The sequence below is a fragment of the Lepus europaeus genome, chromosome 5, assembly GCF_033115175.1.
Source record: "Lepus europaeus isolate LE1 chromosome 5, mLepTim1.pri, whole genome shotgun sequence".
NCBI lineage: Eukaryota > Metazoa > Chordata > Mammalia > Lagomorpha > Leporidae > Lepus > Lepus europaeus.
Genome location: NC_084831.1, coordinates 138,344,146 through 138,365,113, shown reverse-complemented (window position 1 = coordinate 138,365,113; position 20,968 = coordinate 138,344,146). Strand labels below are relative to the sequence as shown.

General features: G+C 36.5%; 1 protein-coding gene across 2 annotated transcripts in view; it reads right to left on the bottom strand.

The window, feature by feature from the left end:
- The window catches only part of SUCO (SUN domain containing ossification factor), a 105,221-nt gene that overhangs the window by 62,124 nt on the left and 22,129 nt on the right, over window positions 1-20,968 (bottom strand). For both annotated transcript variants that reach the window (XM_062192793.1, XM_062192794.1), the window contains exons 3-9: window positions 19,688-19,798; window positions 16,683-16,831; window positions 14,468-14,605; window positions 12,301-12,451; window positions 3,931-4,054; window positions 2,400-2,524; window positions 1,851-1,918 (exon numbers count right to left, since the gene is read on the bottom strand). In XM_062192793.1, coding sequence (XP_062048777.1) covers window positions 1,851-1,918; window positions 2,400-2,524; window positions 3,931-4,054; window positions 12,301-12,451; window positions 14,468-14,605; window positions 16,683-16,831; window positions 19,688-19,798 — 866 coding nt within the window. The remainder of the gene's footprint in view (window positions 1-1,850; window positions 1,919-2,399; window positions 2,525-3,930; window positions 4,055-12,300; window positions 12,452-14,467; window positions 14,606-16,682; window positions 16,832-19,687; window positions 19,799-20,968) is intronic.

The following is a 20,968-nucleotide window of genomic DNA, read 5'->3' as shown; positions in this document are numbered from 1 at the left end:
AAAACAAAAAACAAAGGGTCAAGAATAATGAGACACTTCTAAGTAAGAATAGATAAAGAAACTTGCTCTATCAGATATTAAGACTTGCATCACACTAGGCTAATCCTCCTCCTTGTGGCGCCGGCACACCGGGTTCTAGTCCCGGTCGGGGCACCGATCCTGTCCCGGTTGCCCCTCTTCCAGGCCAACTCTCTGCTGTGGCCAGGGAGTGTAGTGGAGGATGGCCCAAGTGCTTGGGCCCTGCACCCCATGGGAGACCAGGAGAAGCACCTGGCTCCTGCCATCGGATCAGCGCAGTGCGCTGGCCGCAGCGCGCCTACCGTGGCGGCCATTGGAGGGTGAACCAACGGCAAAAGGAAGACCTTTCTCTCTGTCTCTCTCTCACTGTCCACTCTGCCTGTCAAAAAAAAAAAAAAAAGACTTGCATCAAAGTTTCAGTTGTCAAAGACTATAAAAGCCTTTTTACAAATAAACACAAAATCTCAAAAATAATACTGTATTTTCTCAGATAATGATTTCCTCAAACTCAATGAGCAAATGGCATAAGGAAAATCCTCAATACCTTTAAATGGTTTAGTTCATTTTCAATTTTAAATGTGCACGTTCCAAAAGTAGGGAAGATCAAGAGCAGAAAAGAATTAGCATTATCTTTAAGGTTTAAAGAGTATCTCCTTAAATTAAATGTATGTATTTGCTTAAAAGATTATTTCAAAAAGTATGTGGGAAATGAAACGAAAACAGTTTTACTTTGGTATAAAAGATTTGAAATCCATGCAAAGTTTTTATATAAAAAGTACTTCCCTACAAACTTTTTGAAGACTCTCTAATATACTATTTCTTTCTTCATTCATTCTAGTAAATCAACAAAAATAGTAATTTTCTTAAGTTCTTTTTTAAAAAACTGTTTTTAAATCAAGTAATTTAACAACCCGGTATTGTAACACATATGTTTTCCTATAAATCCCTTTTCTTTCTATATTCTTAGTTGATGGCAGATCACAGATCCAAACAAGGAAGCTAAAATCCTGGCAGACTGCCTAGATACTTCCCTCTTCTTTCCATCTAATTACTAACCAGGAGCTTTCAATTGTATCTGCTAAAAATGCCCTCAGATATATATCCCCCTCCTCTGAATCCAAACTGCCAATGCCTTAGTTACAGCATTCATTTTTCACCTGAGCTATGACAACAAGCTCGCAATTATAAATTATTCTACTTACAAACGCAATGTGCTGTAGGCTGTCCTTTGAGAACAAGTCTTCTTAAAATGTCAGTGAGATAATTTCACTCCCTTACTTAAAACAAATGCTATCCTGAATGGCCTTCCAAGATAAAGATCAAACATTATTAAGTTGGATATACTTGGCATTGGATGGCCTGATTATACCTAAACACTCCAGCCTCATCTTTTACTACTAATCTAAATCATACCCTTAGTCTTCTCATACCTAAAAGAACTTGTTCAGGTTTCTCATTGACAGTCACCCAGAAAAAACAGGTTCCTTTTAGTACTGTTGCCTTATTCTCATGGTTCCTGAATAATTTTGCTTCCCTTATCTGCTACTTCCTTTGAATTCTTAAAGATTCAGCTCACAAATTACCTCCTCCAGGAAGCTTTCTCTCATTTCTTCTTGTAGTTATACATCACCTCTCTTCCTATAACACACCATTTCATAAATGTATAATCAGGTCAGGAAAGGCATTTTGTCCTCAATTTTACATAGAACCAGCAACAATCAATCATAAATGCTTTTAAATTATTTTATGAATAAATCAATCTAACTCTAATAAATGAGCCTAACATAGCATATACATATATAGACTACTTTTTAAAAATTTATATCACTTACCAAATTTTAGTGCTACAAGGATTCAACATATAAAGGTCCATATTTTCTATAAGAATAGCAGATGTACTCTATTTTTTAATAGAAAAGAGAATACATTATTTTAGGAAAAATAATGAAAAAGCACTTATTTCAACTCTATAAAGTTTTCCAGGATTTCTATAATATCAGATCTTAAAGTTCACTTAAGGATATGAAATTCATTTTGGAGGATTGCATAACCCTGGCAAAGTTGACCAGTTAAGGCTACACACACCAGAAAACTAGCCTTTTAATAACACATTTAAAAATCAATGTCTGTTACTGTGAGGGAAAACTAATTCTCTATTAATAATTTCCTTTTTAAATTTCACACTGGTTTTAAAAGTTAAACAACAGTGAACAATGTATCAAATAATAAAGCTAAGAAAATGTCTTGAAAAGGATATCTTGCATTTATTATTGAATTAGGAAAACGGCTAACATTAAGATACAGTTCCCAGCAGCCCAAAATCTATACTTAATAAAGTCACTATTTTTCTATCTGTATAAAAGAATTGTACATGGAAGTACCTTGGCTTCTGGATTAGCTGCCAAAATTTTGGCACCACATTCTACTGAGGCATAGTTATTTCGATTTTTCTGGACCTTTTTGGTGGCATGTGGACCTCCATTAGAAGATGGATGCATTGACTGACCTGCAGACAAACCTTATTATATATTATATGTTATATAATATATATATATATATTATATATGATGACTATGATTGAAAATATTCCCCAGCAACACAACAATCCCAAAAAGAATAAGCTGCCTTCTAGGGAACAGGTTTTAATGCTTAGTATTTAAAAATCCAAAATAAATGTAAAATATTTCTTCTCAATAGCTTTAAAATATCTTCCAAAAACCTGATTAACTATGAAAATCCATAATATTTGATTTATGCCTAAGGAATATATTTCATAAAATGAAACTTATCCACAAGAATCAAAGCATATGGTATATATAATTTATTATAATAAGGATAAATGTTAGTCTTCTGTCTGTAACCCCAACACCCCAACAATAAAAATTCTTAACTCTGAGACTTACTCTACAAACACAAAAAGAAAACATAATGTTTTATTCCAACTATATTAAAGCTTTATAACTTATTTCCATATCTCCATTTTCCTCAAGATTAAAATCACTACTCTCATTTTATTTCATCCTCACTTTTATAAATCAATTTTAATTAAGATTAAAGTTATGGGGCTAGCACTGTGGCGGAGCGGGTAAAGCTGCTGCCTGCAGTGCCGAAATCCCATGTGGGTGCCAGTTTGAGTCCCAGCTGCTCCACTTCTGATCCCGCTCTCTAATATGGCCTTGGAAAGCAGTATAAGATGGCCAAAGTCCTTGAGCCCCTAAACCCATGTGGGAGACACAGAAGAAGCTCCTGGCTCTTGGCTTCAGATCAGCATATCTCCGGCTGTTGTAGCCATCTGGGGAGTAAACCAGCAGATGGAACACGTCTTTCTCTCTCTCTCTCTCTCTCAATCTCTCTCTCTGCCTCTCTGTAACTCTGCCTTCAAATTAATAAATAAATCTTTAAAAGATTAAAGTTACAATTATATAGAGATAAATGACATTTTGGTAATCAAGAACAAATTGGTGGAGCTAGCATTGTGTCTTAGCAGGTAAAGCTGCTGTCTGCAATACCAGCATCACATATGGATGCTAGTTTGTGTCCTGGCTGCTCTACTTCTGATCCAAATCCCTTCTAATGGCCTGGAAAAAGCAGCGAAAGACAGTCCAACTGTTTCAGCCCCTGCCACCCACATGGGAGACCTGCAAGAAGCTCAGGACTTCGGCCTGGCCCAGCCCACCATTGTGGCCATCTGGGGAGTGAACCTGCGGATGGAAGAAATCTGTGTCTGTCTCTCTCTTTCTCTCTGTAACTGTTTCAAATAAATAAATAAATATTAAAAAAAAAAAACAAAACAGTGAGCAAAAACTTTTCAAAAGTAAATTTTTATTTTTACCACTTAAAACAAGAAAACCATATTTAAATCACCCCTTAAGTTAAAAAACATTTCAGAAAAGAATCCCAGTGTTTTCTTACTTTTTTCTTTTTCTACTTCCATAACTTTCTTTTTCCATTCATCAAACGTAGGTATATCTTCTGGATCTTTCGGATTTCCTACAGATGTAGGGTCAACTTCTCCTGGTTTTGTATAATCAGAACTCTGAAAGAAATGCAAAAAATAAACAGATTTCGTTATTCAAAGATTACAGATAAACTGCAAAAGTAAATACAGGGGAAAGCACTGTGGCGCAGTAGGTTAATCTTCTGCCTGATGTGCCGGCATCCCTAATGGGCGCCAATTCAAGTCCCGGCTGCTCCACTTTCGATCCAGCTCTCTGCTACGGCCTGGGAAAGCAGTAGAAGATGGCCCAAGTCCGTGGGCCTCTGCACCCATGTGAGAGACCTGGAAATAAGCTCCTGGCTCCTGGCTTCGGATTGGCGCAGCTCCAGCTGTTGCAGCCATTTGGAGAGTGAACCACTGGACCAAAGACCTTTCTCTCTGTCTCTCCCTCTCACTGTCTGTAAGTCTGCCTCTCAAATAAATAAATAAATAATCTTTTTTTTTAAAAAGTAAATACAAATGTTTGTCAAATGTAATAAAGGTCTACTTTTAGAATAATATTTAAAAAAACGAACAAAGTAAAAACAAAAGATTTGGTTTACTTTAAAACTGAATTTATCTTCAAATAACGGAACATTTAATCATAAGATGTATTCTTGCATTTCTTTTTTTTATTTAACTTTTATTTAATGAATATAAATTTCCAAAGTATAGCTTATGGGTTACAATGGCTTCCCCCCTCCCATAACTTCCCTCCCGCCCGCAACCCTCCCATTTCCCGCTCCCTTTCCCCTTCCAACCACATCAAGATTCATTTTCAGTTCTCTTTATATACAGAAGATCAGTTTAGTATATATTAGGTAAAGATTTCAACATTTTGCCCATATAGCAACATAAAGTGAAAAAACTACCATTGGATTACTAATTATAGCATTAAATAGCAATGTACAGCACATTAAAGACAGAGATCCTACATAATTTTTTTTTTAATTAATTAATTTTCTATGCCATTTCCATTTTAACACCAGGTTGTTTTTTTTTTTTCATTTCCAATTCTCTTTATATACAGAAGATCACTTCAGTATATAATTAGTAAAGACCTCATCAGTTTGTGCCCACACAGAAACGCAAAGTATAAAAATACTGTTTCAGTACTAGTTATAGCATCACTTGGCTTTAGACGACACATTAGGGACAGATCCCACATGGGGTGTAAGTACACAGTGACTCCTGTTGCTGATTTAACAATTTGACACTCCTGTTCATGGCGTCAGTAATCTCCCTAGGTTCTAGTCATGAGTTGCCAGGGCTATGGAAGCCTTTAGAGTTCGCTGACTTTGATCTTATTCCGATAGGGTCATAGTCAAAGTGCAAGTTCTCTCCTCCCTTTGGAGAAGGGTACCTCCTTCTTTGATGGCCCCGTTCTTTCCACTGGGATCTCACTCACCGAGATCATTCATTTAGGTCTTTTTTTTTTTTTTTCCATGATATCTTGGCTTTCCATGCCTGCTATACTCTCATGGGCTCTTCAGCCAGATCTGAATGCCTTGAGGGCTGATTCTGAGGCCAGAGTGTTGTTTAGGACACTTGCATTGTATTCTTGCATTTCTAAGATCAATCCCATTCAAAATAGCTAGAAAAACAATCAAATACCTTGGAATAAACTTAACCAAGGACATCAAAGATCTCTACAATGAGAATTACAAAATCTTAAGAAAGAAATAGAAGAGGATACCAAAAAAATGGAAAAAATCTCCCATGCTCATGGATTGGAAGAATCAATATCATCAAAATACCAACTCTCCCAAAAGCAATGTATAGATTCAATGCGATACCAATCAAAATACCAAAGACATTCTTCTCTCATCTGGAAAAAATGATGCTGAAATTCATATGGAGGCACAGGAGACCTCGAATAGCTAAAACAATCTTGTACAACAAAAACAAAGCTGGAGGGAGGCATCACAATACCAGATTTCAAGACGTACTACAGGGCAGTTATAATCAAAACAGCATGGTCTGGTAAAGAAACAGATGGATAGATCAATGGAACAGAACAGAAACACCAGAAATTAATCAAAAACATCTAAAGCCAACTTATATTTAATCAAGCCTATTCATGGAGCAAGGACAGACTATTCAACAAATGGTGCTGGGAAAACTAGATTTCCACATGCAGAAGCATGAAGCAAGACCCCTACCTTACACCTTACATAAAAATCCACTCAACATGAATTAAAGATCTAAATCTACGACCCGACACCATCAAATTATTGGAGAAACCCTGCAAGACATAGGCACAGGCAGAGATTTCTTGGAAAAGACCCCAGAGGCACAGGCAGTCAAAGCCAAAATTAACAACTGGGATTACATCAAATTGAGAAGTTTCCATACTGCTAAAGAAACAGTCAGGAAAGTGAAGAGGCAACCGACAGAATGGAAAAAAATATTTGCAAATTATGCAACCGATAAAGGTTTAATAACCAGAATCTATAAAGAGATCAAGAAACTACACAACATAAAACAAACAATCCACTTAAGAGATGGGCTAAGGGTCTAAATAGACATTTTTCAAAAGAGGAAATCCAAACGGCCAACAGACACATGAAAAAATGTTCAGGATCACTAGCCATCAGGGAAATGCAAATCAAAACCACAGTGAGGTTTCACCTCACCCTGGTTAGAATGGCTTACATTCAGAAATCAACAAACAACAGATGCTGGCGAGAATGTAGGGAAAAAGGCACACTAATCCACTGTTGGTGAGAATGCAAACTGGTAAAGCCATATGGAAATCAGTTTGGAGATTCCTCGAAAACCTGAATATAGCCCTACCACATTACCCAGCAATCCCACTCCTTGGAATTTACCCAAAGGAAATTACATTGACAAATATAAGAGCTGTCTGCACCTCAATGTTTATTGCAGCTCAATTCACAATAGCTAAGACCTGGAATTTCAACCTAAATGCCCATCAACAGAACACTGGATAAAGAAATTATGGGGTATGTACTCTATAGAATACTACACAGCAGTTAAAAAAAAAAAAAAAAAGATCCGGTCATTTGCAATAAAATGGAGGAATCTGGAAAACATCATGCTGAGTGAAATAAGCCAGTCCCAAAGGGACAAATACAATATGTTCTCCCTGATCTGTGACAACTAACTGAGCACCTAAAAGGATATCTGTAGAAGTGAAACAAACACTAGGAGAAACAGTGACTTGATCAGTCCTTGTCCTGACTGTTGAGGAACAACTTACTATTTTATTCCTTTTAATAATTTTGTTCTACTTAATACTATTGGTTAAACTTTTTGATTAACACACAATTATTCTTAGGTGTTTAAATTTAACTGAAAAGTGATCCCTGTTAAATGTAAGAGTGGGAATAAGAGAGGGAGGAATGTACAGTTTGGCACATGTTCACTCGGACTTACCCCTAATGGTAAAGCTAGAAACATGCCAGGGGATTCCAATACAATCCCATCAAGGTGGCATGTACCAATGCCATTTTACTAGTCAAAATGATCAGTTTAAGTTCATAATTGATCATAATGATAGGATTAAGAGTCAAAGGGATCACATAAACAAGACTAGTGTCTACTAATAATAACTGATAGAATTAAAAAGGAGAGAACAATCCAACATGGGAAGTAGGATACACAGCAGACAGATGCCCTAAACAGCACTGTGGCCTCAGAATTAGTCTTTAAGGCATTCAGATCCGGCCAAAAAGCCCACGGAAAGCCAAGACACTGTGGCAAAAAAAAAAAAAAAAAAAACCTAAATGAAAGATCTCTGTGAGTGAGATCCCAGTGAAAAGAACAGGTCATCAAAGAAGGAGGTACCTTTCTCTGAAGGGAGGAGAGAACTTCCACTTTAACTATGGCCTTGTCTAAATAGGACTGGAGTTTGTGAACTCAAGAGGCATCCATAGTCTTGGCAAGCTCATGACAAGAGCCTCAGGTCATTACTGACATCATAAATAAGAGTGTCAATTGTTAAATCACCTCAGGAGTCACTGTGCACCTACTCCCCATGTAGGATCTCTGTCCTTAATGTGTTGTACTATGCAAATTAACAGTAAAACTACTACTCAAATAGTACTTTATACTTTGTGTATCTGTGTGGGTGCAAACTATTGAAATCTTTACATTAGTATATACTAAATTGATCTTCTGTATATAAAGATAATTGGAAATGAATATTGATGAAGAATGGGATGGGAGAAGAATTGGGAGATGGGATGGTTGTGGGTGGGATGGAGGTTATGGGGGGAAAAGCTGCTATAATCCAAAAGTTGTACTTTGGACATTTATATTTATTAAATAAAAGTTTAAAAAAAGATGCATTCTTGCACATTAGTGATATGAGCATGGTTTGTATATTAAAAACCAAAAACTGTATTATATCCTAAGAAAAAAATACTCAAACTTGAACTTTAAAAATAAGTAAGTAGTATATTTGTAGGGCACTCACCTTACAATCTAAGTTAAAATAATATACCCATTAAAGTCAGCTAATTTTTAGCTGTGTTACACAAACACTGTTTCCACAAATCCTTAACAAGAAATATAATGAACACAAATTTTTAAGGTAGATTTTAATAACTTAATGTAAAAATCAAAAACAAAATCCAAAACTTTACATTTTTGAAGAAGAAACATCTTTCTGACTCACGCTAATAAGATTTAAAACAAGTTTCAAAATATATAACTCATGAAAAATGATAACATATTTGCATAGATTAAATTTTAATAAACCACATGAAGCAAATCAGAGTGAGATTTTTTATATTATTAACAGTTATATTATATATCAATTTACAACACATTCAGCCAACAAAGGATTATTACCAATTACCAACTATAAAGAATGCCTATATATCAATGAAAGACAGGGAAAGGGAAAAAAAAATAAAATGCAGTTAAAAAAAAAAAAAGAAATACAATCTTAGTAATACTGGAATACAAATAAAAATCAGAGATATCACATAAATTATACCAATCTGATGGAGGTTAAATTGTGACAGTCGGTGGTCAAGTGTGGCAAGGCTAATGAATCATGGGAAATCAGACTGCTAAAAGGAGTCTAAATTTAGCAACAATAAAATGTGCATACCCACTAACTCTACTGGCATGTAAAAATGTCAATGATATCACACATGGTCTAAGAAACTGTGAAAACGGATGCTCGTTGCTGCATTATTTTCAATATCAAAAAATTAGAAGCAACCTATAAATATCTATAAACAGAAGAACAGATAACCTATAACACAAAATGAAAATAATGAAAGGACAAATCTCAAAAACAATGCTGATTAAAATGCTACTGAAGTCAAGAATAATGTCACTTATAGTGTTCTAAAATATGCAAAATTATAGTATTTATGGTTTTTAATTCTCTGGAAAGTTTTTTTTTGGAAAGTTTTAAAATTAAATTTTTACAATCATTAAAGGGACACAATCTATAATTTTTGTTCCTTAAATTGAAGTGCATACACAGATGTTCATTCCAAATATTTTACCATTGCTAATTTCCTAAAATGATGCCTAATATATTTATTAACAGTGTACTAGGAAATGTACAATGTCTAGAGAACTTACTGATAAATAACACAAAAGTATCATGTAGTAGCATTTGGTCTATTATCACCTATTTTGAGAATTAATATAAAATACCTATAACCTCCGTAATCATAATTTTTAAAAAAATATTTGAGACAGAGAAATTTAGAAATCTGCCATCCACTAGTTTACTCTCAACTCCCACAACAGCTGGGGCTAAGTGAGGTTAAAGTTGGGAGCTAGGAACTCATTCCAAGTGACTCAGGAAAGGGGCAAGAGGTCAACTACTGAGCCATCACTTGTGGCCTCACAGGGTATACATTAGCATAAAGCTAGAAATGGGAGCCAGAGCCACAACTCATATCCAGACACTCTGATATGAAATGTGTATGTACCAAACGGCCTCTTCTAGGCCAAACATCACCTGGACAATTTCTTCTTAACTTAAAACTTTCCCAAACCTCACGTTAGGAAGGCTTAGCAATTTAGTACCCACACAGTTTTTATATAGCAGGGTTCTGCAGAACAAGATATTTACTAAATGAAATATGTGGCTATTTTGGTAAAATGGCAGAAAATAAAGATTCAGGAGGTAACACTAACCACTAACAATTTTTAAAATCAAGTAACAAAAATCTAGTTTGAATATATAGAGAAAACAAACAAGAAACATACAGTTATAAAAATGGACCTTGCTGAGATAAGAATAAAGTCCAAATATAAAAACTGCAACAAAAGAACATACACACATTCTGGGAGGAGAGGAGATAACTGCTATTTTTTCTTATTAAAAAATAAGAGAGCTAAAAAACATAATAAAATCACTTTGTACTGCACCATCTACAATAATTCTGTAATACATTGTCTGTTATCCTAGCAAACTCTGTCTTGCAAATCCTTGAGATAACAGAGACAGCACAAAAATTAAACTACATCAGAAACAAATTCTCCTACACACATGAACTTAACTGGGCAGAGGTGTCCTGAACTGGATATTACACAAACTACTGAATATTACTCACAACATGTTCCTTTTTTTAAAAAACTAGTAGAGATCATTTTCTAAAAAAGGATTTATTTATTTGATAAGCAAGAGTGACAGAGAAAGTGAGATCTTTCATTAACTGGTTCACTCCCCAAATTTCAAAGGCAGAGTCAGAGAGACAGCTCTACTCACTGGTCCACTCCCGAATGCCCACAACAGCCAGGGTTTGGTCAGGCCAAAACCAGAGCGAGAAACTACATGCAGGTCTTCCACATGGGTGGCAGGAACCCAAACACTTGGGCCATCACCTGCTGCCTCCCAGGCTCATTATCCAGAAATTGGATGGGAAGCAGAGGTGAAACTTGATCCTAGGCACTTTGATATGGGATGCAGGCATCCCAAGAGGCAGCTTAACCAGCTGTGCCTTAACAACTGTCCCTTGAGATGTACTCATCATCTCTATTTCTGGGATCTTAATTTATGAGATAAATAATACAAATACAATTATAATTAAAATTCCACTCCTTCGCCTATTTGCAGAGACTCAGCAATAGTCCAAGTCTCTTAGATAATGGAAGAACTAACAGTTTCAGTCAGCTAATAGTTAAGGCAAACAAATCTAGGATATAGCTAGCTGCCATGCTTGAACTAGACTTAAACAGATCCAAAAGAGACATTTGTAATAGTTTTATCTATGGATGTGATATTTGACAATTGAAATTTAACATATGCTTGATTTTATTTCACTGGGAAAAATAAAAGTAGTTCCCTTAGAATGCTATCTATGACATGCTGTGCTCCTATACTTGTAAGAACTATCATAAAAACAGCTGGTTCAGTAACTTGAGTTTTCAGAATAAAGTTTAAGTTGTTGTAAGCACATATTCACTGAAAATTTGTGAGAGAAAGGAAAACAGAAGATTCCAAATTAAAAAGGAATAAACGTGGATATGGGACTTGTCACTTTGAACTACTGTTTAATCTCACTTGTTTCCTTTTGTTTTGTTTATAAAGTGGCTTTCATCTCCCTTAGTTATTTCTCACCTGAAGGGAGCTTAAACTGCCATGTTAATACCTCAGGAAATTTTATACTGGCCTCTGCATGGAATCAAAGTAGTATTCAGAAAGAAAAGAAAGGTAGCGAAGGGGCCAGTGCTGTGGCGTAGCAGGTAAAGCTATAACCTGCAGTGCCAGCAGCCCATATGGGCGCCAGTTCAAGTCTCGGCTGCACCACTTCCAATCCAGTTCTCTGCTATGGCCTGGGAAAGCAGTAGAGACAGCCCAAGTCATGGCAGTTCTAGCTGCTCCACTTCCGGTTCTGTTCCCAGCTAATGCACCTGGGAAAGCAGTGGAAGATGGCCCAAGGGCTTGGGCCCCCGCCCCCCATTTATGAGACCTGAACGGAGTTTCAGGCTCTGCTCCAGCTGTTATGGCCATTTGGGGAATGAACAAGCAGATGAAAATCTCTGTAATTCTGCCTTTCAAAAAATGAAATCTTGAAAGTAAGGAAGGAAGGGATTAAATAATGATTATACGTACATGCTATCAAATAGTTGATGGTGGTGGAAAATCATTAATTGTCTATAACCAAACAGTGTACTGTGAGAAACTTATGTATAAATACTATATTGGAAAGAATAACATGAAATAAGCATAGTCTATGTCCATTACACACATGTCATGTAACTAAACTACTGATTTTATGGCAAATATGCACCTAGCAAACTGAATAGCTAATAACAAAAATGCTTTATACAAAAAGTAGGAGACAGTGCAAGATTTATATACCTACCTCATTTTTTAAATTCTCTGAAGTATTCAAGGCAGATTTTGGATTGCCATCATCCTGCTCACTTACTGAAACTTCTGATTCGAATTCAGACTTTGTTATCTTTCCTTTGCTATGTGAAGATGAAACATTTTCTATATGTTGGCCAACAAGGCTATTAGAAACCAAAAGACATATTAAATTTAATTTTAGCTGCATAATTATTATGCAATCTAAACTGTTAAAATCATGTGAAAAGTAAACAAACAGAAAGGAATACTAAAAGATCAGCTTTCTTTCAATCATAAAACTTAATTAAGAATGTACCAAAGTTCATTCAAACACAGCACTGCTGTTCTTACGGAATAATACCAAAGACAGGTTCACGTTGAAGGCCCTCTTTTCAGAAGCAGCAGCACATTGGCAGCCGGAAGCAGCAGAGTCTGTCATGCTGGCATTGGCGTGTATACCAAGCCCCAGTACAGACAGTTTCCCCAGCTGACCAGATCCCAGGTGATCAAGGGCGAAATCTTCATTGCAACCATGTTGATGATGAAGACTGGAAATGCAGACTCAACTCTTCACAGGAGCCAGGTGAGTTTCAAGAAATTACAGACTTCATAATACACACTGAAGTTGTAAATTAAAGTGGTTTGGTTGCAAATGAGGGAACTGCCTTGCATGGAATGCATGTTATGATCCAGCTACTATATTCAGTGGCGTACCTGCCTTTTCACTTGATCTTTGAAGGACCCCAGGATGTAGACAGGTGTTTTAAAACTGTTAACTTCTTTGCTGGAAACTTTGGTCAGTAATTGTATATACATTGTCTGAAGACATTCTAGGCATTTCTCAAACAGAAATAAACTAAATCAAATGCACAAAACTCACTACAGTAACCAGCATTTAAAAAAAAATAAAAAACTGAGTGCACACTTTCAAAAATATCAATACATATTGGTGTCTGCATTCTGTATTCCTATAGAAAATGTATTATTGTAAATGGTATTACAAATGTTTCGGGGGCCAGCGCCATGGCTCATTTGGTTAATCCTCAGCCTGCGGCACCAGCATCCCATATGGGCGCTGGGTTCTAGTCCCGGCTGCTCTTCTTCCAGTCCAGCTCTCTGCTGTGGCCCAGGCAGGCAGTGGAGAATGGCCCAAGTGCTTTGGTCCCTGCACTGGCATGGGAGACCAGGAGGAAGCACCTGGCTCCTGGCTTTGGATAGGCGCAGTGCCAGCTGTGGTGGCCATTTGGGGAGTGAACCAACGGAAGGAAGACCTTTCTCCTTGTCTCTCTCTCTCACTGTCTATAACTCTGTCAAAAGAAGTTCTACAGATAAACTTTAAAAATTACTAAATTAGAGCATACATTTCAATTGTGTTGTTACTGTGGAGAGTAGTCATTTTAAACTAAAGGTTATAACATTGGGAAATACTCCAGGGTCATCACAACACCTGACAGAAGACAATCACCACTACAAGTTGTAAAGCATGCACAATGTACCAGGAATGAATGGACAATGAAGCTTCTTACAATCAAGCACTAAACGATATGTACAAAACAAAATGTACCCTTCTCAGTCCTTCAACTGCCTGGAAGAACTGATTGTCAAAATTGTTGACTTTCTGTTACTGAAGGCAATAATGGATAGAGAAATAATCTTGAGGCCAGCACTGTCACAAAGTGGGTAAAGTCACCTCCTGTGCCGCTGGCATCCCATATGGTGTCAGTTAGTGTCCTTGCTGCTCCATGTCCTATCCAGCTCCCTGCTAATGGCCTGGAAGAGCAGCAGAAGACGGCCTAAGTGTTTGGGTCCTTGCTACCTATGTGGAAGACCCGAATGAAGCTCCTGGCTCCTGCCTTCAGCCTGGCACAGTGCTGGCCATTGTGGCCATCTAGGAAGTAAGCCACCAGATGAAAGATCTCTCTTTCCATCTTTCCCTCTCTTCCTCTCTCTAATTCTGAATTTCAAATAAATAAATCTTAAAAATATGTAAATAAATAATCTTGATAAAGACTTTCCCATACAATCTTTATTAGTAGTATTCGCACATTTACATCAAGTACATACATTTTTGCCTTTTACATAATACATAGTTTTTAAGTAGCTACACAGAAATAAATGTCTTCCATCTGAAAAAAAAAAAAAAAAAAAAACCACCAAGGACAAAAATTGCTCATACCCACCTTTCTGATGGATTGACAAAGGAAGGTTGTTCAACAGGAGCATTTGCTTCAAGGGCCTCACCAACATCACAATCAGTTTCAGATTGTTCAGTTTCACTTGGTTTGGCTACAGGGATAGTACCAGATTTTTCTATTTCACTAAAAGAACAAACAAAAAGACAATCTAGTAATTTACCAGATTTCATTCAAAATAAGTTTAAAATGCTATGAATGATTTAAAATACCTAATCTAAGCCAAAGAAAAAAATGCTTTACAGTTATGCAGAATGTTTTCAAAAATTCACTAATTTTAAGTCATGTACAGTCAACTTTTGACTCAACCTGTTATTCTCCAACTTCTAACTAATTACTAAATTTTAAAATAAAATATTATAGTGGGTGGGTGTCGTGGTGCAGTCATTTAGGCCACCACTTAGGATGTCTACCTCCCATATCAGAGTGCTGGTTTACAACCCGGCTACTCCACTTCCATCCAGGTTCCTGCTAATGCACCCTGGAAGCAGCAAACTATGGCTCAAGTACTTGAATCCCTGCCATTCATGTGGGAGATCCAGATGTTTCAGGAAAGGGTGTTATGGCCATGTGAGCAATGAACCAGCAGATCCAAGATCTCTCTGTCTCTTTATCACTCTGCCCCTCAAACAAATCTTTTAAAAAATAATAAAATAAGTTAATATTTGGTCTTATCAAAAATTATATTCTTAAAAATTTTCCAAATATATCTTCTCCAAAGTGTGGTCTCTATTAGCATATTAATTCTACAACATTAGACCTATGGCCACAGCATCAAAAGTCACCTATTAAGACATTTCTCTGAAGTTCTAAGGCACTTGTAGAATTTCATTTAAAAATATATACCCAAATGCTTTTCAATGTTTCAGTTTCATTTCACTGAATAGTCATGTTTAGTATAATGGAAAATAGGATGCACTAGAGACAGAGAGACAGAGAGAGAGACAAATCCTTCCTGAACTAAGTATTTAAATTGAAAAATTTTAAGTTCTATTTCTCAATATGTCTTCTGCTCCTTCATCCCTTACTATGACAGGTTGGTAAATGCTGTTAACATCTGCCTGTACAATTTCTGCCAGCTAGTCCCTTACATATTTGAGACAGGTGATTAAAAAGTGCCTGTGATAAAAAATGTAGTGATGATAATAATAATGATATTAACTCACACATGTATTGAACTACATATCACATATTCTTCTTGCACTCTATATTACTCATATGATAAACTTATTACTAATCATATTAATAATATTACTCATATGATATAACTCACTTAAAGTAATGAGCATTTCACATTGTTCTTTGGACTACTGTTGAAAAGCACTAAAAATATACATAACAGATAAACTAAATTAAGGAAAATTTAAATTTAAATATTTTGAAAACGTAGTACCAAGTTTGAAAAAAGATAGCTAGCTAGTCAAAGACATAACTATGAATGGAATGTCAGTGGTAATTAATGGAAATGAATAACCTGACATTTGAGTTTTTACAATTATTGGGCTCATTATTCAAATAAGCACTGTGTCCAAAGCAGAACCTCATTTTATCTACACTATGGAGACTGCGTAGGTTATGAGCTAATCAACTTCATGTACGTAGCAAAATAACTAAGCTCATTCTAAGACCATATTCAAAACACATATACACCAGAGTAAGCATTTGGCCTGGTACTTAAAACACTGCATGGGATCCCACATTCCACATCAAGTAGCTAGGTCCAGGATCTAGTTCTGCTCCTAATTCCAGCTTCCTGTTAACGCAAAAAACAGGTGAAGGCGAAGGTAGTTGGGTCCCTGCCATCCACACGGGAGACCTGGAATGAGTTCCTGGTTCTTGGCTTTGGCCCCAGCCAGAGACATTGTGGGTATTTAGGAGAGTGAACCAGTGGATGGGAGCTCTCTATCTTTCTGTTTCTCTGTCTTTCAAATAAATAAAACATGCATATACAACACTGGCATTATAAATTAGCCCAAACTTCAAACTTAAGTATCATGCTGCCTTATCCTCAGGTTGAGTATCCCTAATCCAAAAATCAAAAATGGCCAACTACTAACATCTATGTAAATGTTCCAAAATCAAAAAAACTCCAAAGTCTGAAAGATGTCTGGCTCAATATTAAGAAATTTTTCTCATTAACTATGAAGGATTTTTGTTTGTTTTCGATTTTGTTGTTGTTGATTTTCACTGTGTAATGACTTACTCAAGCTTTGAGACTGGAGTGATTTCTGAGGTAGATGAACTGGAAATATTTTCAACATTTTCACTTTCCACAACCACACTGGAAGAATCTGCATGTAAATCAACTGCAGGGAGTGTCTCAATTATCGATGCACTTAACTTCTTTGTATTCTGTTAAAAAACAAAAAGGCACTATTCAATGTTGAGATTAATAAACCATCTTTTTAGCTGACAGGAGTTTATACAAAGCTGAAAAATTTTAAAGAATGATCACTTAAAAATTACTTTTATAAAAATTCTTCCAACTTTATCATCCTACAGAATACATTTCATCTTAAAATACAGATGTACGTATTTTCATGGCATTTCATGAAGTACAAAAAAAAGTTTGTTTCATTCTCCTTTCCTATTTCTTATTTTGTACTAGGATCTATAAACACTTTCCTCTGACTGTAATTAATGAATGCTAGTAACAACAAAAAATCCAATGTAAGTATATTAACATGTATCAATTGGGACTGGCGCTGTGGCATAGCAGGTAAAGCTGCTGCCCGCAGTGCTGGCATCCCATATGGATGCCAGTTCAAGTCTGGCTGCTCCACTTCCAACCCAGCTCTCTGCTATGGCCTGGGAAAGCAGTAGAAGACTGCCCAAGTCCTTAGGCCCCTGCACCCGTGTGGGCAACCCAGAAGAGGCTCCAGGCTCCTGGCTCCTAGCTTCGGATCAGCACAGCTCTGGCCACTGCGGCCAATTGGGTAGTGAATCAGCAGATGGAAGACCTCTCTCTCTATGTAACTCTTTCAAATAAAATAAACAAGTCTTTAAAAAAAAATGTATCAATAAACAACAATATAAGACATGGACACTTAATATTATAGAGTAATAAATAATTCTCATTGCTCTTTCAGTCCTAAATGCCCTGGGCCATTCACCCCTCCAAAGTACAATCTGAAATCCAGTTAACACTTACTCATATATGAAAACCTCTATCTATCAACACCTACTTCCCTACAACCCTAAACATTAGTCATTCTCCTTCTATACCTCCATCATTCCCTGTAGATGTTTCTCCCAGCTTCTATAACATTTAAATTGCTATTATTTATGTCTCTCTTCAACTATAAATGCCGTGAATAAAGACTATCTTCCTTACTATCCCCAGTGTCTAACACAGTACTCAGCAAAGAATACGCAGTTAAATGCTCCGTGAGTATCAACTGGAAGAAGCTCACATTCAGTTCAAGAAAAAGAAAAACTACAGACCAGGTGTGGGGAATCATTTTTGTGCCAAGGTCCATTTGGACATTTATAACATCATTCCCAAGCCATACAAAATAATCAACCTAAAAATTTGGACTTATTGAATTTTAAGTCCCACCTACAGTTGTCTTTGCAGGGCCAGACCAAATGATTTCACAGTCTTTACAGTATGCAAGCTGGACATTCCCCATCCCTGAACTATTACAGATACAAGAGGTAAGCCATAAACCATGAAGATGGGAAGGACCAGTACAGGAGCAGAAAGAAAATACAAGGCATACAGTCAGGAGAATACAAAGCACGATTATTTGGAGAATAATTTATACTAAGTAAAATACAAAAGAATACAGTTTGTGTTTCTGTGGTAAAGGCCTTGAGAAAAGGGCTTAAATTGCATTATTTTAAAATATAGTATTATAATTTCAATATGTACTTCAACATTTTTTAATATCTGATATTTTACATTCTTTTTTATAAAGATTTATTTATTTTATTTGAAAGTCAGAGTTACACAGAGAGAGGCAGAGGGAGAGGTCTTCCATCCACTGGTTCACCCCCCAATTGGCTGCAACAGTCAGAGCTGAGCTGATCCAAAGCCAGGAGCCAGGAGCTTCTTCCGGGTTTCCCACACTGATGCAGGGCCCCAAGGACTTGGTACATCTTCTACTGCTTTCCCAGGCCATAGTAGAGAGCTGGATCGGAAATGGGGCAGCCAGGACTCAACCAGCACCCATATGGGATTCCGGCACTGCAAGTGACAGCTTTACCTGCTACGCCACAGCGCCGGCCCCTACATTCTTCTATTTCAACTAAATCTTCAACATTCAATGTGCATTTTCTACTTTTAGTAACTCTCAATTTGGACATATCAAGTGCTCAATAGCCACATGTGGCTAACAGGGACTATATCAATAAGCATAGGTAAACAACGTGTGGTAAGTACTTCAAAGCATTTGAGCAAGAGTATATCATAATAAAAATTCTAGAAAATGAATAATGGCAAGACTATTCATACAATTGTAAGGGTGAAGTCTCATTTTTCTAATATTCCTATGCATAAACCCTTGACAAATGTCTTCCAGAATCTAATAAAATTAAGGTTTACCACCTTAGATAACCCAGTAAGTTACAAAACAGTCTTAGCTATATTAGAGATATCAGAGTGAAGGGGATATATTCTCTCTCGTCCTGAGCTGAAATTTTTTTGTTTTTTAAAAATTTAAGATATTTCCTTAGTTGGTCTCCACATCAATTATTCTCATCCTTAAGCCATTACTGATATTAAATGGTTTCCAGATGCCTCAGCATTTTAACATCTTACATAAAGTCTGTTGTACAAAATAGAAAACAATACTCAGAATGTAAAAATGAGAGAAAAAGGGAAAAAATATTTTAACTTGTAATCTATTAATTCATATATCATACTATGTGAAAATACTGGTATCAAAATACCTTATGTTCTACATATACTTCCTTCAATTGTAATTAAAGATTAGAAAATAAGTTTGATATCTGAAAATCTAAATAGACAAGATAATGAGCCCACAGGGAAACTGACAGGAAATTAAGACTTATACTAAAACTGTTACTACATACAAAATAATCATATTTATTATTAAATCTGTAATTATACACATTCTCAAAAGCAGTACTACTAGAAAGTACTGTCCTGTTATATGGTAGTTAAAAAACAAAAAAAGTACACAATGAGGACCAAAGAAAAGTTTATAAAGCAGTTTGAAAGGGCATATTGTTAAAATGGCTTACTTGTGAATCCACAATGTGGTCATCTTTTAATTTATGTTCTTCTGGAGGAACAGGCAAATTTGAACCTGATTTTTCCAGTAACACAGCACTGATAGGCCCCTCTCTTTCATCCTATATTACAACAAAGAAAAAAGACTGATAAAATTGTTTCATAAAACAGTCTTAAAGAGGTATTAAAAACTACCTCTTTCTGTACAGCAAAGAACTACCTGGTATGCCCTTAACCCTAATTACTTTTGTTTACATGCGTGTTTTCTATTCATATTCAAGCTAGGATTTCAGATACCATATGTCTTTAAAGATATCTTCTAGAGTTATTTTTCATAAAAGCAAATTTTATATCCATCTTTGCTTACCTGAGCCTTTCACAAATATCTACATGTTTACTGAGCACAAATACCTACATGTTTACTGAAAATCTACATTTACTCAATCTCTCTCTTGCCCCCCACCCCCAACACACACACACACACACACACAATGGTTTGCTTAAATTAATTTTTACAATATTTGGTCTCCAAATATCTCATCAAAGAAGAGATTAGATCTAAGTCTTATATAGACTACACAGGAAATCATATAATTATAGTTTTTTGAGGCATTTTACTAAGTTTTCAAAATTTTAAATGCTCCATCCCAGAAATATATTCTACACATAACTCAAAAGTTTAAATAATTTATTCCAAATATCATGACCCCCCCAAAAAAATCCAAGCATGTGAATGTAACAAATATGTATGTTGACACACAAACACATCTGAGCAACAATGCAAAAGTGTGTTAGTAAAGAAATCATGAATAAATTATGATGCATCTATATGATGGAATAAAAAATTATTCAGAAGAATATATTACTATGGAAAGATATCACTGGGAAGCTGACGCCGCGGCTCACTAGGCTAATCCTCCGCCTTGCAGCGCTGGCACACCGGGTTCTAGTCCCAGTCGGGGCACCGATCCTGTCCCGGTTGCCCCTCTTCCAGGCCAGCTCTCTGCTGTGGCCTGGGAAGGCAGTGGGGCATGGCCCAAGTGCTTGGGCCCTGCACCCCATGGGAGACCAGGAGAAGCACCTGGCTCCTGCCATCGGATCAGCGCGGTGCGCCGGCCACAGTGCGCTACCGCAGCGGCCATTGGAGGGTGAACCAACGGCAAAAGGAAGACCTTTCTCTCTGTCTCTCTCTCACTGTCCACTCTGCCTGTCAAAAAAAAAAAGAAAGATATCACTGGGAAAGAAGTCGATTTGTAGAGAATATTTATATAACATTTTAGTGGAAAGAAAAT